General features: G+C 28.5%; 1 protein-coding gene across 2 annotated transcripts in view; it reads right to left on the reverse strand.

The window, feature by feature from the left end:
* Positions 1 to 27,638, reverse strand: part of LOC129958281 (uncharacterized) — a 130,198-nt gene that overhangs the window by 11,220 nt on the left and 91,340 nt on the right. For both annotated transcript variants that reach the window (XM_056070619.1, XM_056070620.1), the window contains 11 exons: positions 23,169 to 23,616; positions 18,691 to 18,771; positions 15,225 to 15,385; positions 14,847 to 15,030; positions 13,182 to 13,571; positions 9,349 to 9,475; positions 7,801 to 7,962; positions 5,347 to 6,695; positions 3,712 to 4,158; positions 2,553 to 2,723; positions 1,386 to 1,485 (listed from right to left, as the gene is read on the reverse strand). In XM_056070619.1, coding sequence (XP_055926594.1) covers positions 1,386 to 1,485; positions 2,553 to 2,723; positions 3,712 to 4,158; positions 5,347 to 6,695; positions 7,801 to 7,962; positions 9,349 to 9,475; positions 13,182 to 13,571; positions 14,847 to 15,030; positions 15,225 to 15,385; positions 18,691 to 18,771; positions 23,169 to 23,528 — 3,532 coding nt within the window. In that variant the 5' untranslated portion in view covers positions 23,529 to 23,616. The remainder of the gene's footprint in view (positions 1 to 1,385; positions 1,486 to 2,552; positions 2,724 to 3,711; positions 4,159 to 5,346; positions 6,696 to 7,800; positions 7,963 to 9,348; positions 9,476 to 13,181; positions 13,572 to 14,846; positions 15,031 to 15,224; positions 15,386 to 18,690; positions 18,772 to 23,168; positions 23,617 to 27,638) is intronic.

Here is a 27,638-nt window from a genome sequence, read left to right on the forward strand (position 1 = left end):
CTAATTAAAAAAGTGTCAACTGCTGCTAAATTAGCCAGATGCCTCTCAATCTGCAACAGGTAGTCGCTGTAAAATATGCCGGTTTTAACTATCTTTTAACATCCTTCTTAATTTTAAGTTAAAAATAATGTTTTTATGATATTGCTAGTGCACAATTAAAAATTTTCAGCATCAATTTTCTTAATTTCTTGATACTAATTGGCAATATGTTCACATTGCAGTCATTCTTTCGTTTCGAAGTTAAGAAAATACTTGTACAAAACAATTCTTTTACCCACAATTATTTTTTCGAAATAAATTATTAAATATTAACATAATAATCCACCACAAATTAAAATTTTTCAGCGAAATTTTCAAAGAACGTTATTATTACATATTATTAATAAATTGAACTAAACGATTCGATATAAAATATATTCTAATTTACTTATAGCTTCTTTAAAAGAAATTTTTGGAAAATGTAGAACAATGTCTATATAGTAATATGTATAGCTTTACAAAAGTTTTATATCTCATGATCGTTCAGATTTTAGTTCATTTTGAAGACAAATATGTTATGTGTCAGAAATTACCTTTTAAATTTTTTATTATTTTTATGAACTATTTAACTAGAAAATACCAAACAAAACTTTGAAGACAGCTTTTTTTTTTTTACAAATAAATGGTCTCATACATAGGCAACATTCTTAAAATCAATTTAAACTCCATCGCAAATTTAATGCCGTTGCTCAAAATTATTTTAGCACTAAGAAAAAACTTTACAAATTGTTAAACTGTTTTGAAAACCTCCAATATGCTTTAAGGCTCATGTATATTTTAATATACATATATATTTATATATATTTTTAAATTTTGCCAGATTAAAGAAAATTTAACTTTATCAAAATCTGATCTTATGCTTAATTAGTCATTCAAATATAGTAAAAGTAATGTAAAACTGAAAAAATACCATTAAAGATATTTAAATATCACATAAACTTAGATTAACAGCAAAGTTTCAATGAAACAAAGAAAAAGAAAAATTGAAGTGCTATATTTCCTGCAATTATTTTACATATTTGAGTGAAATTAAGAAAACAGATTTTCGTAAAAAATTTCAACTAATAATAATAATAATAAATTATAATTTGAGCTTGAAACGAAACAAAAATCGTCTGAAAATAAATTGTAACGAAAACAATTAAAAATAACGTGGACAGAGACCGAAAAACATCAAAACCCATGATTAAATCTAAATCTAATACCATACAAGAAAAAAGTCTTAGTTAATTTAAAGATAAAAACTATTACAGTATTTGTTCTAAAGCAAATATATTTAGCAGTAATGAAGATCAATACATATTATTGTAACTTTGTAAACAGGGAAAAAAAAGAAGAAAACTTACCAACATCTATTCCTTCAGGGGAATCAAGGCCTAAGAAATCAGATCTACGACGCCACAGTTCTTTTTTTATTCTTTTGGTTGAATTAGTTCGAGTAAACAGCTGAAAAATGATTTTTAACAATAAATGATAGCTTAAAACGGCCCTTTGATATATGTTGTTAATTTGAACTACATATGGCAAACAATGGCTGCATTATTAAATTATTATATTATTAAATTTAAAATAGAAAAGATATGGTAAAATGCTTGCCTGTTTCGAAAAATTAAAGGAGATGCTAACTTAAAATTAGACAGTAGTAAATTATATGAATTTTCAGAAAATTAAGATTTAAGATATATTTTATAAAACTAATTTGGAAATCTAAAATACAATTTCAAGAATAGAAAAAAAAATCAGAAAATTATATGTATACACAGATACGATAATGAGAGTTTTTGTACATCAATAAAAAACCAATTTATGAACAAAAGAAAAAAACCTTAATAATTCGAATTAAAAAGAAACAAATGACATTAACATCCCTATTACAAATTCGGGTATTTTAAATTTTATCAATCTATACCAAAATCCTTACCATTGCTGCTTGTAATGATATTTCCATTGTTTATTTTTATAAAAATTTTCCATTACACATTTAATAATGGCATTTTATAAAATACTCTGACTTACATTTAGGGAAAAATTCTTTTTCGTTGGATTCATTAGTACAAAACATTTTAAGCGTTTTTTAAAAAAACCTTTCTGGAGCTAGATGAGTTAAAAACTGTCCCACTTTTTGTTTAGATTTCTATGCATGGTGATATATATTTCAACCCAGATGAAGTTAACTCATAGTAATACAGTTTAATATTTCATTTAAAAATTTCATTCAGTCGGTAATGCTATGCATCAAGGGTAAATGTATAAATAACTGTAAAAAATTTAAGCAAATCAAAACACATCAGTAAGTTGTGAGTTCTGCTGTATTAAGTTTGTGTGACGCATTGTGTGATGCAGTGAATTTTTGTCGTTTATAGAGGTGTGTGTTGTTTTATTATATGTGAATAAATTTTTTATAACTAAAAACATGTTATTTTAAGTTTGTAATAACATTATTATATAATAAAAAAATGTGCAACTAGGGTTTTTATTTTTTTTAAAATCGTATGTTCCAAAGAGTTAAATACCTTTTTATCTGAAGTATCAGCCTCTGGAGGAGGCGGAGGTGGTGGTGGCTCTCTTGGAGGCTCAAGATTTCGAGGAGTTAAATCATCAAGCAATTCAGCTTCATCTGTGATATAAAGCCATTGCTTATTTATATCTTGCTCTAACTGGGCTGTTAAATCTTCATCCATCTCCTTACATAAAAAAAGAAAGACAAATCAATCAATATGATGATGCTAATAAGATATTCAATAAAATTAATTCTATCAACAAATTTCCAATGCTGTTTTTGAACTTAAAAAAAGAATTTAATTATTAAGTTAAAAAGAATTTTTATGCAATTATTTTTCTATGAGTGATTTTTATAAGAATCCTATACATGTAGAAAATCTATATCCACAATCCTTTCATTATATGCACAGTTCATACATAAACTACCTTACGTAACACTAAATTAATTTCTTTTCCGTTTTAAAATATGAATTTTGAAGCAGTTTTGAAAGCAAACAGTAGTTTCATTTTAAATGACCTAGTAGAAACATCAATTTCTAACTCAACAACAATGTAAGACTTCATAGCATGCTGAGAGTAAATGAGGCACACTACCCGTTCCTATTATTTTGAAAATTTGAAAAGGAAAATCCAGATTTAATATAAAATTTCGTCACTTAACAAGCAACACCAACAAACTCAATTTTTCAAATTTTAAAAGAGGAAGTAAGAAACTTAATTTTTTTCAACCAATAATGAATATAAATCTGATACAAACATGAAAACGTATATAAGGTACCGGGGGATAACCCACCATATTCATCACTGATTGCAACAAATTCAAAATTAATTTCTCTCACAAAAGTGGGGCACATTGTGTTGCTTGTTAACCAGGAACTTTCTAACCGTTCAGGTCAGTTTATATATATATATGTATATTTTTTACTTAATTTCTTTCTTTCTTTAATGGGTTCAGACAGTTACCTCAATTAGTGTTTCCCCCATAAAAAATTAATCTCGTGTATGTACAATATATATCTTGTATTTTTTATCACAAATATTACATAAAACAAATTCTTTCTGAATGGAAATGAGAAGAGCACTAATGTATATTTGCTATGCTTCTACCAATAAATAAAGCTGAAACACCTTAAACCTATTAAAATAATGTACGAATCATCCGTCACTTACCTCATATGTTTCACCCTGTTGCTCTAGTTGATGCATTAATTGTTGTTCAATTTCATCAATCACATCCAAAGATGTTATCTTATCAATACTTTCGTCTAATTCTCTACAATATTCATCATCTTGAATAATAGGATACCCACATTCATTACTTTCATAGATTTCGGAATTGTTAGGAGTAAAATCTTCTTGTATAGGAACATTATTATCGAAATTGTCTGCAAATTCTGAATTTTCTAAGCAACTCGGCTCAGTAGGATCATATGAAGGCGCTTCAGGAACAGGAGCTTCAGAAAGGTATTCCGTTTCTTTATCTTCACCGTTTAACAGTTTAGATGAATCTTCACCATTTGACTCATCATTTGGAAGAGGGGATAAATTCGATGGTAAAGTTTCAATAACAGTTTCGGTGTCTGGAGTCTCTGATGATGTTGTTGTGCTAGCTGATATCTGAGAAGGAGATAAAAATGAATAAAATAAATGTTAAAAAGTGATGGACAAAAATCAAAGTCTTATAAGAAAATTTAAGACATAGAATTTATACTTAAATTCGTCTTATGTATGTGGATTTTGTAATATGAGGGACAGAGACGAAACGCTAAGAAAATTTAAAAGTTTGAATTTTTTCCAAAACGGTTAAAGTAACGAAACAAACATTTATAAAAAGATATCAAAATTTTGATAAAAGTAAAAGCCCGAAAATGAGCTGTATGCCAAATTTTAATATCAAAAATCTAAATAACCATTGGTTCAAACCTTTTAGTTTAAATTGTTACGAAAGCATTGCCATCAGTATTTCTTTCTGACTGTGTACTATATCTATGAAATTATTCATTGATAATAAAGTATTGTGCTTTAATTAAAAAAAAAAAAAAACTTGGGAACCGCACGTCGTCAACGCAATTTTAAAAACTTTATAGGAAGGGTGTTTTGAATATTTTTTTATACAAAAATTCTGCCAAAATAAAACCTTATCACATAAGTCGGGTGACTAATTGATTAGGTTAACCACTTGCGGTGGAAATATGCGTAATGCACGCTGAGATGCTTTTGTCACAGAACCACCAATGATGTGCTACACATCTCAGCAGGTAAAGAAAAAATCACCTCAGAAGTTAAAAAAAAAAAAAAATGTTCGCGATCTGTTGACTGAAACAGTTTAAAGGAGCTCAATCTTAGATCGAAAGTTAATTCATTTAGAAGATAAAAGTATTTTTCCAATTTCTATAAGGTATCGTATACTTTGTGTGGCCTCGCTGCGTGTTACAGGGGACTATTCTGGCATGCGTACCTCTGAAATCTTGTCACCGCAAGTGGTTAACATCTTGTTCCAAAATTACATCAGTTATTTAAGATTTCGTAATTTTAATTAGTGATCAAATGATGAGGTCAATATCCCCTCTATAATTCTACACAAATGAACGATCATTTGAACCACACTGATTTGATGTTTATAAGGACCAAGGACATAACGTAAGCATGGAGGAAACTGATCTGGAATCCTCGATCCTCCAAATCAAGGAGCCGAAACTGTCATAAGACCAGAGCAACCCGTCAAACATGTCTAAATTGTATCGAATAACTTAAATTTATGGTCGTTAAAGAAGAATTTCATAATATTACAAAAATATTACTTACCACATCATCTTCATCAACTTTTTCTAATGGTAAGCACAATGGTGAAGTATTTATTTGATTATCAACATCTTCTGTGTTTTCAACAGGTGATGAACCTGCTTCATCCAACGAATAATCTTCAGTATTAGCAACTACGTTCTCCACTCCTTCACTATTATTTTCTAGGCTAATATTATTCATATTTATTGCAAGATCTAAGGCAGCATTATTGTCTTCTAAATCACACTGTTCTTGTTCTTCAGAAAGGTAGCACATGTCAGTCTGCAAAAAGTTGTTATCTAAGGGACTATTCTGTTCGTCAAAACACTCTTCATTTTTAATTACATCAAACTCGAAATCAAGTTTGATTGACTTCTCAGGAGAATCCAATTCGGCTCTACAAGAATCAGAGAGAATTGGTGCTGAAATGAAGCTGATAGATGTGAAAGATTCCGATTCTATTGCTTTTTCAGCGGAAGATAAAATTTCTTCAGTTTCATTCTCATTATCCAGTTCCTCATTCCTGAATTCTGGTGGAATAAAAGCATCCACATATTCGGGAAGAGAATTTTCAGTTAAATTGGTATCGCTAATATCAATTGACTTAAAATTTAATGTAGGTACGTCCACGTTTACAGCAAATTTTTGACTGTCACTTAATACTTCATATTTATGTCTTTGAAAATCTTCAGATGTGTCATTTTCGATGTAGGAAGCAGATCGTGAATTTTCATTTTCTTCGTTTATGATAATATTTGAAGGTTCGTTATTACTTTCATTATCATTATTTTCGAGACTTGAGTTTTCTGATTGAATTTCCTCATCACTTTTATTAGAAAGACACTCATCATTTGGAAGGTTTCCATGATTGGTAATATCAGAAGAAATAGTGTCAGATTTCTGAATAGAGCCATTAGAGTTCAAATATTCTAAATCATTACAACCGTTTGTCTTTGTAAATTCTGTTTTATGTAAGTCATGATGTATCTTTGGTTTCAATTTCGGCTTTACTGGCACTGGAGGAGGAGGTCCTTTCTTAACACTTCCATTCTCTGGTAAACTACATTGTGATAAATCAACTGACAATCGTTTTTCTAAATTATCAGAATTAACTTTCGAAATTCCCTGAGACAAACAAGATGATCTGCGATGGACAATATTACTTTCTTTTCTTCCATTTTCAAATGCTGATCTTCTTCTCAAAACGAGTGACTCACACTTGCCTTCACATGACTTTGAAGATGTTAGAGATGCTTTGCTTTCATCTAAATTTGGTGTTGCTGAATTAACACCAGAACTAAATAAAGCAAGCTTTTCAGCAAATGATGATTTTCTGCTAGTTGTCTTTTTTATTTCAGAAGACAAAGGAGCTGAAAAATGAAAAATTAATAATTTGAAATAGATCACAATATAAGTGTTGCAATTTTGGAAATAACAGTACTATAATTAAAAATAAATTTCAAAAATTAATCCAACATTCAAATGTAATAAATTTATGTAAACGAGACTAAAATCATTTCGAATATAATATTTTTAGTATAACATTTCATTAATTAACTGTAATGCAGTCAGTCAAAACCTCTTTGCTCATTTGTGGTTTAAAAAGATTGTAGATGAAAAAGTATTGCGTTTCAAGATGTCACCCGCTTCAATTTATAACTGATTAACATTTAGTATTCAGAATTGCACAAATTTCACTATAAAAATAATCCGGACTGATTGATGTGCTTTAGAAAACATGTTATTAGAGAAGTTGTAGCTTGTTGTAAGATGTAGTAGTCAGAATTAAGAAGCATTATTATTATGTAAATGTTTCTTTTAAAAAATAGATTTATAAAAAATTTTGAGAAAAAAAATATTTGTACAATTAGATTTCTTGCTTGGAAATGAATCAAAATTAATTCTTATTTCCATCAAAGTTTAAAAGAAATAAATTAAAACTATACCAGTCAATAAGAAAGCAAAGTTCTTAATTTGATATAATTCACAAAAGATTAATCAAAATCTATGTGTAAATTATTCTATACTATATTTGCACCTTTTACATGAACAAATTAAAAATCTTTTCTATGAAATAAATTTAAAATTGCAGCATTGCAATACCAAGCCTTCATCTTGTAATTTATTCATTTCGAGACAATAAAACCAAGATATTTTTAAGGTTTAATATTTGTAGACAATAACTTTTTGATTTAAATAACAAAGTAGACTGAATATGATCCACAAATAAGGAGAAAAACTAAAATAATTTAATCTTTAAAATAAATTTTTTTAATTTATAAATAATGGAAAACATAAAATATATAATTACATAAAACATATAAATCATAAATAATGAAAAATATAAATCATAAAATTATCGTAAAAAAATTTACAAAATTTATCGATAAATAACTAATTACGTCGAAGAAAATGTGTGCAATAAACAATTTTATAATAAACCACAACTTTTTACCAACTAAATAGTATACATACCATCTTTTTCTGAGCGAGAAATTATTATGTCCAGAATTCCAGCATAAACTGCTTGTTTGATAGAAAAAATCAGAGATGCATGACTATAATCAGATGCAAGTTCTCCATTTAAAGAAATTATTTTATCACCTTCCTTTAAACCCGCAACTTCTGCTGGGCTATCTGCAAAAGAAAAAGACGAATTTTATTTTATTGTAAAGAAAACCTTTAACAAGACATTGCAATAAAGTGCACATAATTATACATACTTATATATTTAAAAATACTCATATATTCTTTTTAAAGTGGTTCAAATTTTTAATAAAATGCAGGGAGAAAGGAGTTGAATAATAGTGAGTGCCATTTTGGTAGTGATTTATAAATTTTATAAATGACCCTATCAGCGAAATTGATTATATTTCATTAAAAGTTAATATGATAACAACCGCGATTTCTCTTAAAATTTGAATGATTGAAACTATAAAATTGAGGTCACAGATTAAAATTACAATTTTTAAATGTTTTCATTAAGTAGATTCAATACCAGCTAAACGAAAGAAGGCCCTGAAACCACTTTTTTTTTTATAAATTTAATATCTACATAATTTTAAATGAAAAGAATCAAGGAAGATTTTAACGATATTAATAAGACAGTAATACAGCACAACAGTGTTAAACTGTTCCTTTCAGTGCCTTAAAATAATTTCAATAATAAAAAATTTCAATTCAATTTGCAGTTACCTTTACGGCTCTAAAATACAGAACTGATACTCTTTTACCTGTATTTTATATTCACCATTATAGAAGAAGTCCAGTACTTTCCTTTCATATAAGAAAAATGTTTTTTTAAAATTTTCTTATAGAAGAAGTCTAGTACTTTCCTTTCATATAGGAGAAATATTTTTAAAATTTTGTTTTTATAACTTTTTTTTTTTTTTTTTTTTTTTTTTTTGCGAACTAAAGAATTAACCCATTTTCTATCAGCAATCGGTATATAAAAATCAAGAGCATCAATCGAAATTTGTTTGAGAGAAGCAATTTAATTTTCCTCTATTTCTAAAATTTCCAAAACAATCCCATACAAGAAGGTAGGATAGAAGAATAATTTTACAAAGACAAAATTATATTTATAACAATTACATTGTTGATCCATAAAAACATATTAACTTTATATAAGACTGTAAAAAATTGTAAGCACATTATTACAACAACAAAAGCTTCTAAACTAATTGAATTTTTACCATCTGGAATTGCTAGACAAATCTTACAGGTTTGAACTAAAGATAATTAAATTCTTATTTATTTTATTTTCTTACTGCATATGCAAACATTAAAAGAAAATTTATTAATTCGATGCATTTTCACGGAGAAATCGTCTGAAGTAAATTTAAACGTCTCAAATAGTTTTAATGATGAAATTGAAAAATAACAATTCCAATAACAACATGTTCATGTTCTACTAATAAAAACAGAAAACTACGATTAATTACAAAATTGCAATCAGAAGCAGTATATTGTTGCGAGCATTCAAATAATGGAAGATAAATATAATTAAAAGTATAAACTTACATTTAGTCACACTATCGATATAAGCTGTGCAACCTTGATCTTTTCCACCTTTCAGAGTGAATCCAAATCCTCTATTGTCTCCAGGTTTGATAGATATATTGAAAGAATATGTCTGCCTGTCAGAAGGCTGCAACATCATAAATAACTTTAGTATATATTGAGAAAAAATATAAAATATTCAATTAATCGTCAACCTATAACTATACAAGTGAAAATATTCTTGTAAATAACAATTTCTTAAATTTCTTTTTTTTTTTTTTTCTCTCCTTAAGATAGATGGCGCCATAACATAAGAATAATAAAATTTCGTATTTTAAAAACAATTTTATTTAAATCTGAATTTTAGTTACATAAATATGTCTGTGCATTTCAGCAACTGGCAGAGTGAGAGATGAAATCTGTAATAGCTAGGATTAACATTTGGACACAAGGAATTGTTAATATTCCAAACTGTTTAAGGTTGAATCAATCTTCTAATTTCTTTAATTGAGCATTTATTTTTGTGACTCAGATTTGCACTTTTTGTGAGATTAGGTAGTATCAACTTTTTCTTTGCTAAGTCTAATTTTAATAGGGTAACAATGTAATTCTTGTATCTTGTTTTTGTATGGAAGAATAATGGTACTACAGTTATATGTTTAACTGGTTTAAAGAGTTATGTATTTTTTTAGAGTACTGACTTTCTTTGATTATACTTCTTATCTTTATATATACTTATCTTTGATAATAATTTGATTATACTTATTATTATTATTTGATTATACTTTGATTATTATTATTATTGACTTATTTGATTACACAGAAAAAGAATTTCTTTCTGAGTACTTTTAATGAGTATATTTGCAATTTTATTAATACTTAACATAATTTTCCCATTTCGACTGCACTATTGTAAGGGATGTAAAGATAGGATTTTCTGCCATTTGTATGTATTTTTAAATTTCAATACTTCTTGTACTTTTCCCTTCTGCAGACACACTTACACCTTAAGAGAATATCATTTTTGTTTGTTTATTTATTTATTTATATATTATTATTATTTTAATATATTACTTAGAAGATATTCAGATCTACAGAAATCTTGTCTAACTTAATCAATTTAAAGCTCTTGGGAGTTTCATTATCTGGAGCAGTTCTCCCCCTGCCCCCTCCCTTTTTTTTTTTTTTTTTTTCATTTCTTGCAGGAAGTGCAAAAATATATTTATTTTGTTTACTTTGGTGCAATTTTCGAAAGAGTTTTTTGTGCTTTTTAGGATTATGAATATAAATTAATTAGTTAATGTTTTTACATAGTTTATTTACATTTATTGATACACTTGTTAATGATTCAAAACTTTTACCTTGAATAATGATTATTATATTAAGCTAGTATGGTATAATTTTACTAATGTATATGTGTAGTTTAAGGTTAGGATTTTGTTTGCCTTTTTTTGTTCCTTTATTCATATATATATATATATATATATATATATATATATATATATATATATATATATATATATATATATATATATATATATATATATTTTAATCTAATTTAAATTCTAATTAACTTTCTAATTTTTTATTTTAATTTAAGCCATATCAACTTAATTCTAATGTTCTTAATTCTAAAATGTTTTCTTATTTCCTGATCCAATTCCACCTTTTTTTATTTAATTAATGCTACACAAGCTCTATAAAACTACTTTCATTAGCACTTTCAAACACTCCAAGAGATAAAAATCTGCCAAAATAAGCAAATTATTTTATAAGTTATCTATAATTCCCTTTCCCAAGTCTACACGTATTAAAGAGTCCCTATCAGAATCTCATAGCATAAAATCACTGGGGAAAATATTTTGGCCCTCATTTTGCTCTAGTTTCACATCTCGTCGCTTCTTGCTTGTACAAAAATTCTGCTATATATATATATATATAGGGTGGCCTAAAAAGGTGCAATAAGTGTTTATTTTCTTAACTATTGAAACTAGACATATACTTCTAAATGCAATGTTCCATCAAATAAAGTACTCAAATGTATGAAAATACTTTGGCATCTTTACGGGGGGGGGGGGGATAAATAATTAGAAAAATGAAATTATACACTGTCCCCATAGGAAAAAAATCTCAATCAGTTAAATGTTTTCTTATATTCATCTATATGGAAACAAACTTATAGGCTTGTATCTGTAAAATTTGTTGAGATAGTAAAAAGCAAATTTATTAACTTGCGACCAATTTTCCAAACCTCTGACTGGTGTTTAAGCGAGATTTTCTATGTAAATTTCAGAGATAATATATATCACAAAAGTTTATTAAAAGAGCAGAATGAGAAATAATAATAAATTTATTAACTTTCATTAAATTTTAATAAATAGTCATAAACTGAAGGACTTAAAAACTTGGTCAAAATGAACACATTCAACATCCATATAAAGTTGTATTCTTTTAACAACACTTGTGTATAGGAGATCGAGTTCATCACTGGTAATTTAAAGACATGCTTTGTGAATTCGGCGATAAAGATCTATAGAAAGTATACTGTCAAATGCAATTCATCACTTAGTTCAGATATAATGCCGATCCAAACAAGCTGCATATATAAATCGCTATTCTGCATATTGCTTAAAAAAAGTAACCAACCAAAGTGTTTCTAAAATTGCCACAGCACACATTTATAGAAAACTGCCAGTGATGAACTTTTTGAGCTAAGAATGGATTTTTAACGTATCAAAAGTGATAGCTTTAAAGATTGTTTCTACCTCGATTAAAGCAACATTCGTCTGTCCAAATTGCATTTCTCAAAAGAGTTTTTTTTATAAGGTGGGGCAAAATTGTAAAATTCTATACGTCGAGGACGTAATTGTCCATGTAATTATTATATCTGCAGGTATTCCACGAATACTGTATGAATGATAGTTTTTACGTTAAAATATTATCTGCACTGTCGGTTTTGGAATGTCAAGTTCTGGACTGATTCTTCATACACTAGAATGAGAATAACTTGAAAAAGTAATACAAAAGTTCAAAATCGAAAGTATGTTCATCGATAAAACATACTTTCTAGAAAGATATCGTGAATTTGGAAAACGAAGCTTGTATTATACCACAACTAGGCTGGCATTACAATTACATATGGCATAGTCCTGGTTACTGAAATATGTCATTCTTTCAGAAAGCACACAAATGCGCGCAAAGAATTTTATTTTCTTGCTCGGCATTCCAGTACTTTGAGACATATTATATGTTCAACTTCTTAAATTTCTTTTCCCTTCTTTATAGTGAATGTTGCGGTTATCGGCCAATCAAAGTGAATAAATAATATTATGCATGATAAGCACAGTGTTCTGCACTGAATAAATACGCATTTCTTAAATTATTTTTTTATTTAAATTTTTGATTAGTCCCTCCAGGTTTAAAAATAAGCATATCTCTTCAAATTTTGTAGACAAAATTTTGAATATCTCTGTTATACATAGATGAATGTAAAAGACGCATTTTATTAATAGAGAGAGACTTTTATACTATGAGGGATGTATACAGTTGAAATTTTTTTTAACTTTTTACTATCAACATTACAAACCATTTTAATATGTTTTAATATATCATAAAAAGGACCAAATAAAATAAGATTAAATTTAAAACATATACTGCAAGCTTTAACTGCAACGAAATGTTTATTTTCGACATTTTGCCAAGAAAATAATTAAAGTGATAACTGAAAAACTAAATTCCCTGTGTTTCTATTCACAGACAAAACCAGCAAATAAGAAAATCCAAGTTGAATCAGTTCCATTACGAAGATATTAACTTAAATAACAAAAATATAGTTAAAACAATAAATTTCATACCTGGCCATTAACTTTATCTTCCAAAGTTTTCTTGGTTTCTTCAATTTCTTCATTTTTGTTTAAACTGATATTCCCATTTAAATTACCATTTCTGACAGAACTGTAATTTTCTTGCCTTTGATCACAAGTATTGTTGCTACTTAATTCTGATTTATGACCCTCTGCTATGTATGAAATATCTTCTTCAGAGGAAACAGTTTCACTATCTCCAGTGTGTCCTTCAATATCAGAAGGTTCAGCAGAAGAAAAATTATCAAAATCTCTTGCTGAATGATGAGTAGTGAAGTGATTTGCAGAAGTTAATGAATTATTAAATTCGTCAGATAATTTTTCTTTCAAGAGCCGCATCTGTGGTTTCTGAGGCACTTTGGGAGGCTCCTTTTCATGAACCTACAAATTTTTTTATCATAAGTGTTAGATGCATGCTTGTAATCAAGTACAACAATTATGAAGCTTTTTACACAAAATTTATAACACAATTAGTCAACATAATTATTACCCACTTCTTGATTAAAATTCTAACAGAAATTTGATTTTTCACTCCTTCTTCTAATTTAAAATTGTCAGCAACAAATATTTTTTGCTGGCTTATTATTAAAAGTAACCACATTATATTTAAACCTGATTAATTGAACAAATTCACAGTTATGTTTCAAATTTAAAAGAATTCTAATAAAAATACTCTAAACAGTTGCATACATATATTTAAAGTTGCAATGTATTTGGATACGTTTTTAAAGTTGTATCAACTGAAATCAAGATTGTGAATCGAGATCTTGCAAACTTTATCTATTTTTTAAATCCATGAAAGTATATGTATACTGGATTGACAGCAATTGATGAAAAAATTTTGAAATAAATAAAAGAAAAAAAATTGGCAGAATCGCGGAACTTTGCCACTAAAGTAGGGTTTTCACTGATTTGGAAGGTCATAAGAGAGATCAATTTTTTATTTATAATGATAACAAAGATTCTGAAATTTTTTTTTCACTCGCATTGATTTAAACCAGGACTAACTGAATATCCAATTCCAGCACTTGATTATTAAGTCTGTGATAAATATTCATTTTTTTTTTTTTTTTTTTTTTTTTTTTTGCATCGCGATGTTCAGTTTTTAATGCAAAACGAAAAGTTTCTATTAAATTCTATTAAATGCAAAACGAAAAGTGCTTAAAAGTGGTAATTATTACTGAGAAAAAATCATTTTTAGATTATATATATCTTGCTAGAAATTTATTTTTTTCAACAGAAACTAAGAATCTTCATTGAGGGAAAATAATAACAGGTATTTGGCATTCAAGTATAGATGGGGTATATGAGATTTTCGACATTACAAAATTCCGTTTAAAAAATATTTTTCATTATGCTTCTATCACAAAATCTGAAATAGATTTCAATGCTTTTATAAACAAATTGAAACATTTATTATTTAAGGGGCATTTATGTGTAAATTTATTTTTACAAGAAAATTAAAATGAGCTTGTTTAAAAAAAAATAAACTTTTAAATTACTTGTATTTCTGGCATTCGAAAAATATATTAGGTTTAAATTTTTTTTTAAACATGACATGCAGATTTCTTCTTTACAGTTATAAGAAACTGGATTGCTTGCAGTTTCCTACAAGATAATCGATAAAACAACTGAACAGAGTTTTTGTTTACGTACTTTGTCAGATTTATGTATATCACTATCAACACTTTCAGCTTCAGATGTCATTCCTTCACTTGTGTCTGAACGCAAAATAGAGCTTTGGCAATCAAGAGTATCATCTGGTTCAGGAGTTCCACCTAAGCCACTGTCATTTCCTTGGCCAATATACAAATCTAAATTGTATGTTCTTGTTGAAGACCTGGAAAAAAATTAATCCTTTAGAATAAATAATATCATATCTATAGTAAGTTACATCATAATAATGACATGGACTTCATCGGTGATATTGAAAATGAAATATATGATTTTACAGCCTGTAATGGAACTTAGACAAAAATAAATAGAAATTTAGTACATTATTTTTTAAAATGACGTACAAGTTTTAATTATTACCTTTTTTCTACTATTTCGGAAAATTTCTTTATTTTTCTTTGTTGTTGTAAGTACTGATCCTGTCTTAGTTGCTCTTCGGCTTCAATCTGTCTCATTTCCTCAGCTCTCTGAATGACCTTTTCGGACACTTTTCTCCTACGTGACTTCCAGTTATCTAGATTCTGCATAAAAAGTGACAAGAAGAAAATTAGAAGCAAGCATTACAAAACAAAGTGAATATAAAAGTGCTAACATATTAATTTTTTTCTCCTTCATTTTATGAATAACTCTTTTCTTGCAATAATGAATAGCTACTCCTGTAACTTAGCAAAACCTTCTACCACGAGTGCTTTAATTTGTAATTATATACTACACCGTCAGAAAATAAAATCCTTGCACCAGTAAGGCATTAAATGAGAAATTTACAAACGATACTGATTTTCCCTTTAGCCTATCTGAAGTACATAATGATATTTTAGAATTACAAATATTAGTTTAAACATACTGCGTCGATACCGAAGCGCGATAGACTGCAACGCGTGTCATGCAAGTAATTTACAAAATAAAATGAAAGGACATTAAAAACCCTGGCAAGTATATAGAATACTTCAAAAGAAACTGGGGGAATATTATATACAATTCAATGGATTTGAATGAGAAAGGACTGACAGGTCTGAAAGATGATAGATTTTTTCTTTCGCCATATTCCTGAAAGAAGTGATCGAGATGCTTCAGACCCGTACAATTATAAGCATGCCAATAATGTAAAAATAAAGGAGTCTGGTCAGCCGAGTGCCACAACAAAAAGGAAAATCTAATAATTCTAAGAACGACCATAGCCGTAGAAGAATGCATCGTAAGAGACAATTAGAGCTGCCACAGGTTTATGAATAGCATCATGGACAGTTAGGAATCATCTCTATAGCTGTGTCCTGTGACATGTTTACCACTTATACCAAGGTACCATCTGGAAGTCTGAATGGAATGTTCGTAGGTATATTTTCTCTCGATGTCAGATCCTAATTATCAAATAGATAATGCCGAGAAGCCCCATGATTCCAGGGGCCCAGTAGCCAAGAAAATGTGCTTGCATTGTTTTCATGATAATTTATTATTTATTTTGCTTTCATTTCATTTTCAAGCATGTCCTCGAAAATATTCAAATTAAAATCAAGTGTATCATTTAAATTTCAGAACATTCTTCTAAGAACTTTTTTTTTTCTTCCAAATTTTCAAATTCACGAGCTGTTACATCAGTGTGGCCCAATTTATGTACCAATTTTCTGATTGATTTAGATACAAAACTAGACATCTGATCACGGTTCAAAATTGCGAGGTCCTTTCCAAAGTAGTCCCCGTGCTACTTCGAAACTGAACGTAAATAAACTACATCACGTCGGGGATTGGATTAAAAAAAAAAAAAAAAAAAAAAGGTAGTCCACTTTCTTCGTTCTATATATGACATGAATGAATTCTGAATAAATTCGCTCACAATATGGAACTGCAACAGGCGAAGATTGGAAATTATTTTTTTTTCTCAGCTGCTCTGAAGCTTCCTGGATATATATACCAAACTTATAAATTATATAAGTAATCAATCAATAAGTAATTAATCAATAAATAATAATTGATTTGATCCTCATTCGACTATGTGAATAATAATTGATTTGATCCTCATTCGACTATGTGAATAATAACTGATTTGATCTTAAATCAAAGATGTGAATAATAAGTGATTTGATCCGTGATTACATAAAAAAACAGAACTTCAAGTATGGAATATATAAAACCGATAAATAAATCAAACAGGAAAAAAAAATAGGTTCTCCAAATTAATTCAGGACATATTACGACTCTAATAGACAGTTAGAAACTGTGTGCATTTAATATAAATTCAGATCAGAAGCAGGTGCGGACTATTAAATAAGCAACTGACTAGGTCTATGAGGCTCAATATTTTTCTTTGGTATCATTTTGAGGGTTGTCTAAATCATATTTTCATTTGATTTATAATAATAAAGTAAATGAACATGTTCAAATTAAAATAAAGTAACGTTTAAATGAGAGTGCATTATTCTTAACTTTTTTTATGCTCTTGAAGTCTCTACAGTGAGGTGTTTTTTTTTCTTCTCATTATATATATATATTTTATAACTTTATTGCAATTGCTTGACTGATTCATAAGACAACAATCCTAGCAAATTTTGTTTTAAACTAAAATGCGTTGTGTAATTTTTAAATTATTTTTTTAATTATTTTAAATTATTATTATTATTTTAATTTTCGACATACTGAAACGAACTCTCTTATAGGTCACAAATAAAAAGATATCTTATAGGTCACTCACTTATACCCACAAATCAAATACTTGTTAGTTCAGTTTGTTCCAATATGAGTTTCTTAAAAACTGTTTATATAGATATTAAATAAAAATCAATTAAAAACAACTGGTTTTAAAAGTTTGGAAGGAAAAAGAATGGCACCCAACAATAGCATTACCTAAGACCACTATAGAGCTTAGCCTGGCCCTGATTTGAAATGCCTGCCGGAGAATACCTCTAATCAAGAACATAGAAAGGAAGGTGCATGAAAATTAGCAGTAGTGAAGGCGCTCAGAGTATTGTATGTATTTTTCATTCCCATCCAAAGTGTCATTCACCGAGCTTTGGGTTTAAAATCTTTAAAAGAAATACTGTGTTCTCAGAACTTAAACATCTACATGGCCTTGGCCAAACCCTCTATGAAATGGTATCTTATTCAAATATGAAAAACTAACTAACAGTTTCATTCAAAAACGAAATTTTTTTTCATTGCATTATACCGCTTAGAGGAAAGTCAGTTTCATTTTTCACCTTAATTCATATTATCTTTAACTTTAATAAAAAATAAGAAATAAGAAGTAAGAAAAATTAAATTTTATAGAATATGAAAACTCTTATAACATGTGATTCTTCGATTAAGAATTTAAATAATCGTCGCTATCAATATGGTATGAAATTCCTTTTAAACTTGGATTGATATTTTCCTAAAATTAAACAAATTATTTTTTTCCCCTTCATTTCATGTGTAAAATAGAATCTCAAATAAAAAAAAGTTAACATTCCGACTCGATTTAATCCTGACAATATGAACTCTAAGCTTAGAATCAAATTTAAGCTATATTCCTCACAAAGGATTCATTTATGTAGTTCTCCAGAGAGATTTCTTTGACCCTGGTATACACTTTAAAGCTACAGGAAATGAATGCTTATGCTTCTATATATTAATATATATTATAGAAGCATAAGTATTCTATAATATATATTAACTGTGTAGTTTTCCAGATAGATTTCTTTGACCCTGTCATACACTTTAAAGCTACAGGGAATGCTTATGCTTCTATATATTAATATATATTTGCAATGAGCTTTTCTTCTAGAGTATAATTAAATCTAGGAACAAATAATTTTTTTCCAATATATTTAAAAAAATTTTTAAAAATACTGACCGACTGCCATTCTTCTTCTCCTTCTTTCAAGGCTTCCCTTGTTATTTTCACTTCTTTAGTTAATTTTATTTGCTGTTCGGCCTGAAAAAAAAAAAGAGATTTATATTATTTCAAGGATACTTACTTCTAAGTCAGTTAAATGCATAGTGGGGTTTTGGAGAGCTTCGTGGCTTAGATTTCAAGCAACAGATACAGTCTATACAAATGCAAATTATCGAATACATGGAATTAATCGATAAACAGAAAAATACAAAAGCATTTTAATAAGTTTTACAGAAGAGCTGTGGGAAAATGTTCAAGGAATCAGTAAGACACTTGAAGAACAGGTATTTGCAAGTAATCCATTAAAATAACACAGTAAATGGAGTTGTTTCAACAACTCCATTAACAGTCTGTTGGAGACAGAAAAGGTAAATGCACTCAGAATCCACTGGAAATGTAATTAAATTTATAATACTCTTAGCGTTATGTTGGAACTTGTTGGAATTGTATTCACTTAATCACCAGTACCTTAACTGTTAACTGTCATGTGGTTGTCGTACCGTATATAAACGTCAAGATGGAAATTCAAAATTCATTTTTCAAACTTTTGGAGCAGTGTTTCTCAGCTGTTTAGTGTTTAAAATCCAGTTTTATATATCGGCTAGATTTTTATATCAGTTGAATACCTTTTTCTAATATTTATTTGGTTTTGTTACTTTCCAAATAAGTTTTTTAAATAATAATTACTATTGTATTATTTACATGTAACCGTCTATTTTGAAGACTGAACATTTATTTTAAAAATATACGTTACTTCATTTATTGAATCTCTACTATTACTTTTAAAAATGTAAAAGCCACAATTGAAAAATCGTTTATTTTCTTATTTATATTTTATTCTATTCCGCTAATAAATATGGTAGAACAGAAATATAGAATTTTTCGAACATCTGATCTTCAAAAAAAAAAAAAAAAGTTGCATCTCAAAAAAACTTTATTTATTTTTGACTTATGGAGCGAATATTTTAAAATAAAATGTTCTTAAAAAAAATTAAAGGATATATCACTTTTGTACCAAGAATTATGCTTTGTTTCTGGAATAATATTTTATGAGCAATATCAAGTAATTAATATTAGTTTAAGTTTTATGCTTTTAGTTGACAAGTAATGACATCTACATAACAAATGTCTGCCGACCACACAAAAAATAGAACTGCATTTTTTTTTATTTTAAATGAACAAATTCTGTTCTATTTGTAAAACTGCATGAATTTAGTTAAAATTACGGTGAAGTAGCGAATAATTAGTGAAGTAAAAGTGTGCTGAAATTTCCCACAGTTTTCAACTGTACAATATTTTATATTTGGTATTAAAATATAGTTTGTAGGCATAATTTCCAAAGAGATTTTACGTTAAATATTGTTAGTATTGTCGTTTAAATTCATACCAATTAATTTCAATAGCTATTTTCATATATCATCGTTTATGTCAATTATTTTATCTATAGTCTGATATTATACTACTGACGGCAAAATTAAATGCAACAAATTAAAATTTCCTTTACAAGGTTGTAACTATGGCGGATAATAAGGAAAATGACGATTAACTAATGCAGAAATAAAGAGACGAAAAAATTTTTGCCTTTTCAAAACTATAGGGAAAAAAAAAATTATTATCTTGAAATTTTGAATATTTCATCGCTTTTCAAACAATATTATTCTTAGAATATGCTCTTTTTCCAAGCAATTATAGTTATTTTTTAACGTCGAAATACTGATATTTAAACTTAATTTAAAACTTTAATTAGAAATTTAGTTATTCATAACATGAAAAATTTAGAAACAATTTAACTGTCTTCCTCCTCAGAAATTAACTTAATACATATATATGTATATATTTCATTTCTATCGTGTATGGTATGTTTTTATTGAATAACAGTATCTTTCTTTTTATGAAAATATTACATATCTTATCGGTATGCCTCGGAGCATTTTTCGTTTTAAGCTACAAATGCATTTATTGTTTAAAAAAATCACAAAAAATGGAAATGCTATTTTAAAAAAACGAAGTTTATATCTTGTAACCTTATTTCCACTAAATTGTAAATTTAAAAATAAAAATTCCAAATATTATACATGATGTATAATTTTCAACTGAACACAGTTTCACAAAAAGCAGTTCGAATTCGAAACAGATGTCATAGCTGCCAGATGTTTCAAAGCCAAGAGAATAAATATCGCGTGATACTTTTATTTTATTGACACTGGGAGCGAAAGTTTACACATTTATTTTTTGGTCATAATTTATATTAGCATTTCTATGTGTACAATAGTGAATCACTTCAAAAATAACAGATCATAAAATTAACATAATTATCGCAACGAATGACTCATTACATACTCCCCATTTTTCCTTGTTTAAATGCTTACAGTCTTGTTTTACTATATGAAATGCATACATAGATTAATCATTTAAATTAATTAAAAAATTAAGAACAAGGAATTTTGCTCATTTTATACAAACATAAGAAATTAAAAATCGGAATTTTTTTAATTCGTTGATATAGAAAAACTAAACTGAGGTAATACATTCCAAATAATAGATCAAACACCTATGTGATATGAACAACAGAATACATTATAAACAATATATGCCTAAAAGAATTCAAAAGTTATGGTTACTAATTGCTTTGTTATTTGTTATGATTACTAATTGATAATTGTACAAGGAAAGGCAAACAAAAATTGTGAATCTGGAAGAACTGGACCTAATGACTGTCTTCATTTAGTGTATTTTAGGATATATTGCATGGGTTTCAACTTCTGATAGAGACACACAGTATCATTTAGAGTCAAGAAAGCATTAGCTGACACTTGCATTTTGTCAAAATCTTCACAATTTTTCAGGAAATTATTCTGATTACAACATATCTTAATAATTAAACAAGCAGTTGTGTCAAATACCTTTATTATTAATTAAAACTTTATTATTGACAAATGATTTTCAGTCGTTATAAACAAATTTCACCCTTTAACAATTTGTTTAATTTCTGATTAAGCATAAATAAATGCAAACTACATTTCTCACAACTGGATTATAATTGTAAAAAGTTTTTCGAGCTGAAAATAGGGTGGAAAAAATATATTTGAATTCAAAAGGACAACATTTTGAAAATTCTGAGTCAAAATTAATAAACTGCTCGATGGCACTAAATTCTTACATTACACATTTATCACTAAAATTTATTAAACAAATGGATGGATGGTCACTTCGGACATGCTTCCTAATTAAAGGAGAGGAATGTGAAGAATCAGAAATGACGACAATTGGGAAGTGACATTCCTTACGGAAGAGACTATTGATTGCTCTATTAGTCAACGTTGGTATGGTGCGGAAGTTTGAAGAGAGGGGTCCCGGCTAAGGTGTCTTCCTCGTCATCTGACTGGGGTTCAAAATTACGAGGTCCGTTCCGAAATAATCCTAGCGTTGTTTTCAAGAGGGATGTTAAAATAACTCAATTAAACTGTCTTGACAATTACCACTTTAAAAATACGCAAAAATATTATTTACTTTAAACAAAAAGACTGGCGAACGAAGACGAAAAAAGGATTACCGCAATTCTATAAGACACACAAATTTTTAGTCAGAGCACTCTCAGCTTTTGCTGATGTTAACGTTATTATTTTCTAGACAAACAAACTTAAATTCCCTTTATTTTAAATAATACTGTCAAAAGATAAAAAGAAATGTTCTTAACGAACAAGTATTTTGTTTATTTTCATTATTTGTGAACTCAGCAAATTCTAGATAGCAAAAATTCTTAAAGTTACTTTGTGCAACTTATTTATAATCGAAGAAAAAAACTAACAGCGAAACATCTCTAACACTTTAGAAGGCGATTTCTTTTAGCGAAGGCTTCTTTTACTCCTGTTATTACAGGTTAGTTTAAATATATTCATTGTTATAGACATATAAACAAACTCTTAATTTACAGAGTTATCTTCCCCATTAACATGTTTTGCTTCTTTTACACCTATTATTACAGGCTAGTTTAAAGATATTCATTGTTATAGACATATAAACAAACTCTTAAGTTGCGTAGTTATCTTCCACATTAGCATATTCTGCTTCTTTTACTCCTATTATTACAGGCTAGTTTAAAATTATTCATTGTTATAGACATATATAGACATATAAACAAACTCTTAAGGGGCGTAGTTATCTTCCCCATTAGCATATTCATATTTACGAAGCCTCTTTGAGACCAAACATAGAGTAATTATTTAACACATTCATCCGGGCTATGTCGAATTGAATAACTATACATTGTATTAAAAAATATGAAAATATTTAATGCTAATAGGACAAAGTAACTCGTCGCCAGAAGAGTATTCCAGGCTAAAGACATTTCTTGTCCACAATGATGAATGTGCCAGCCACCAACATTTTATCTAAACACAATATGAAATAGAAAATATGCAAATTTAGTTACCAACCTTTTTATACAAAGGCGATTGCACCTTCACGAATTGTAGTGGATTATGAGGAGGTAATTTCGCTATTTTCCCCACAGTCCTGGTTGGGATGTATTCAACTGCGGTGGAGTGTGGATTAGCAGAGCTACTTCCACCACCGGAACTGCTGCTTCCACTACTTTCCAAACTATCCATGGAACCGGAACGAGCATGCCAGTTCTCGCCGCCACTATTTGCCGATTGCCACGACTGAATTTGAACACTGGTGGTTCTTGGCGCAACTGGGGGTGGCTGTTTGCCCGACATGAGGGTGGGCTCCGGATTCTTGACAATCTCCTTGTCCTCTGCAGTAGATCCGAAAATGCTTGTGCTTCCCGGCATAGTATTCTCTCGCTCTCTTCTACAAAGAGTAACGGAGAATATCCGTTATCTTTCCCATCAGAACTACTTATTCAGTAGCCATATAGTTCTGCCAGGAAGAAAAACATATTTTAGCAGCTCATCAAAGTGTAGGTTATCAGTGCATTAATCCTGATTTGTTATATAAAGGATATTTTATAGCATGTTGAAAAATAAGTGGAAGCAGTAGATATTATATGTGTGTGTGTGTGTAAAATCTAATTTAAATCTTAATTAATTCCCTAAGTTTTATTTAATTTAATCCATATTAGCTTCATTCTAAAATGTTCTCTTATTTCCTGATCCAATTCCCACTTTTTTATTTAATTAATTCTACAGACGCTCTATAAAATTGCTTGAAATTAGCAGTTTCTCACGTTCTAAGTGAAGGAATAAAAATCCCTAACGTTTACAACATTTCTTTTAAAGATACTTAAGATTTCCTTTCCTAAGTCTAAACGTATCAAAGAAATATCAATCGAAATCTCAAACTAAAACCATTGAAGGGGGAAATTTCTGTCTCTTTCGTTCTTGTGTCGGGATGTAGACTAACGCGTCTTTTATGGCCGTATGTTTCTTGTACTAAGTCTACCTCCCGAGATGAAATAAAGCAAAGATAAAATTTCAAAAAAAAATTTCTATTCGTCCACGCAACTGCTAAAATATGTTTACATTTATATATTCACTACCGCATATGATTGCAACCACAGGCGAATTCTCAACATTTTAAAGTATATTTTTTCATTAAAAAAAGTCACATTCGCTCTACATTTCTCAGATAAGATCGTTACAAATAAATTAAAAGGAATCTTTATCATACATTTTCACATAATACGCTGTAAATTACAAAAAAAAAAAAAAAAAAAAAAAAAAAAAAATCTCCAAAACTTTAAAAAGAAACTGGTCAACAATTGAAGTATCTAGGGGGGGGATCCTGAAAGCTAACCACCTAGTCGATTTGACCATCCACATATGAGGTTTCTCGATACCTTATAAGCAATAATCATGAAGGCGAACGGCAAATTTGCTGAACGCAACAATATCTCCCACCATTATCATATAACATGCGAATTTTTTCGGGCGCAACGAACCTACAAGTTTCAGGCAGGTGTGTTAGAGCGCAACATGCAATCGCTTCAAAAACGTTAGATATTGATTTAATAACGGCTACAATCGCAGTTGCACTGTATTCACATAAGTCCTTTTAGTTATTAAGTAAATCGATTATGAAACATATTTTTAAAATATTCAATCGAATAGTTGGCATTATGAGAATACTAAACAAACTTTTGGAGATTAATATTTTGTTTAGCTAGATCTTCATTCAACATATAGTGAAAATAAGGTAATAGGTAATTTTAATTATAGCAGAAAGAAAACATAAGGAACTTTAACACAAGGAATTTAAAAATAAAAGCTAAAATTCAGAAGAATTTCGTGTTTGATTTTAAGGCATTATTTAAATCTTCACATTTTCGTATAAAAAACTTCTATTATGATATTCAGTTGAAAAGTTTAAAAATATTCAGTTGAATAGCTGCCATCATGAAAAAAAACTAAACAAAACTTTGGAGATTAATATTTCTTTTAGCTAGGTCTTTTTTTCAACATACACTGGAAATAAGATAATAGGTACAATTTTTTAATTACAGAAAAAATTAAAATTTAAGGAAAGCAAACATAAGCAATTTAATGATAAAAGCTAAAACTCAGAAGAATTTCGTGTTCGATTTTAAGGCATTATTTAAATATTCACATCTTCGTGTAAATTACTTCTAATAAAATAAATAATCCTCTGACGTATGATCGCAATTTGAATCACAATTCAACAATTTTCAGATCTGAAACTGATTCGACTCTTTTCAAAACTTTCATCTATTATTTCATAACAGATAAGATGTTGAAAATTAAATTTCATTTCCATATACATTCAAACATTGTTTCGAGCCTCCGCCTCAGAAACGACCTCGACACCGGTTGTTGAGATCGTTCCTTGCGCACAAAAGTTGAGGAATTCTGATATTAGCACACAATGGTCCACTGCTACCGTTAAACTAAAACCCTCTGATAAAAATCTAAACTCTAGCATTGTTGTTCCGCGGTACACGCGCGCAATAAAAAGAGTAGGTACTGACCCATACTACCCGGAAACCGCTGAAAGCGTTTGCTAGGATGAGCAAGCCCAGTCAATGAGTTCACGCTTTCGTTTTTGTCCAGTCCATTGTTGCCCTTATCATCCAATGGGGGGAAGGGGTATTGGTTAAGAGATGTGCGCGATGGATGAGTCATGCATATGTATTCGCACCTTTCAAAATCAGAAGTCACAAGAAAATTAATCACGACTGAAATATTAATGCATTTGCATTTATGTATTAACGACACCTAATCTGCTTGCCGAATCAATGTTTTGTGGTAAGGCGTTTAATTAAAGATATGAAAAACGCATATGGATAATAAAATCGTTCAGAGGTTTTGCCTTGATTTTGGAAGAAGAAGCTGACTAGTCTTAAAGAGATACTTTCAAAAATAATTTAGAAATAAAAAAATAATTTAGAAGAAAGACGATTGTGTAAAGCAGTGTATTTCGAAAATAAATCATCGAAATTATATAGAAAAGTGCAGTTTTTTCAGATATATAGTAGCTTGTTAATAAAATAAAAAATACCAATCCGCAGTATCGAACTTACTGATTGCCTTTACCAATACAAAACAAATTCAGAAGGGCTTTAATTTTCTCATTTGCTTTTGATATTGCAAAGGACTCAGAAATTTTTAATATATAATCACTGCACCTGTTTTATAGGTTTTGAATAAAGGTTTAATTGTTTTGTTTTCAATAATTAGCTTAATATTTACCAATACAGAACAAATTCAAAAGTGCTTTAATTTTCCCATTTGCTTTAGATACTGCAAAGGACTCAGGAATTTTTAATATATAATCACTGCAACTGTTTTATAGGTTTTGAATAAAAATTTAATTGTTTTGTTTTCAATAATTAATTTAATATTTAATAACACAGAACAAATTAAGAATTGCTTTAATTTTCTCGTTTGCTTTAGATACTGCAAAGGACTCAGGAATTTTTAATATATAAACATTGCAACTGTTTTATAGGTTTAGAATAAAGGTTTAATTGTTTTGTTTTCTATAATTAACTTAATATTTACCAATACAGAACAAATTAGGAATTGCTTTAATTCTCTCCTTTTTTTTTTGGTACTGCAAAGGATTCAGGCATTTTTAATTCTGTGATTGTAGAAGTGTGATGGGTTTTGAGTAAGGTTTTGTTTGTTTTGTTTTAATATTTTGGCTTATTTGCACAGCAATTCTGCGTTATACAAATTTGTAATATACAAAAGCAAATATAGGGGACAATCAATTTAAAAATAATAAATAATACGACTGTTTTCCAGCACTATCAAACACACCAATGAATATTCAGATGTAAAGCATTAGAATATTTTTCAACATTTCGTTTTATTGCAATGTGGAAAAAATAATATTTTTAAAATAATCCATGTACTTGCAGATAACGGATACACAAAAGTTTATAAATACCCTAATTAAATATATCCTTTACCGCAAATAATGAAACATGAAAATAAAATACATCGGCATATTTTTCATCTTTTCACATAACTGCAATGAGGGGAAAACATTATTATTAAATTAATTCCTGTACTTGTAAATAACAGATACACAAATGTTTATAAATTCCCTAAATTAAATCTATCCTTTACAGCAAATAATGAAACATGAAAATAAAATACATCAGCATATTTTTCATCTTTTTACATAACTGCAATGAGGGAAAAAATATTATTATCAAAGTAATCCCTGTATTTGCAGATAACAGATACACAAATGCTTATAAATTCCATGAATTAAGTATATTCTTCATCGCATATAATAGAATAATTAGTTATAAAAAAACATAGAAATTTAATTTTAAATAAATTAGAATACCAAGGTAATTTCTAGAAAAATTTAAAAACCAAAAAATGCAAATTTTGAAAATTAAGAAACGATTTGATTATACTTATTAAAGAAAGTTGAAAGAAAAGACCGATTAAAGAAAATTGAAAAAAAGA

This window comes from Argiope bruennichi, chromosome X1 (genome assembly GCF_947563725.1).
Source record: "Argiope bruennichi chromosome X1, qqArgBrue1.1, whole genome shotgun sequence".
NCBI lineage: Eukaryota > Metazoa > Arthropoda > Arachnida > Araneae > Araneidae > Argiope > Argiope bruennichi.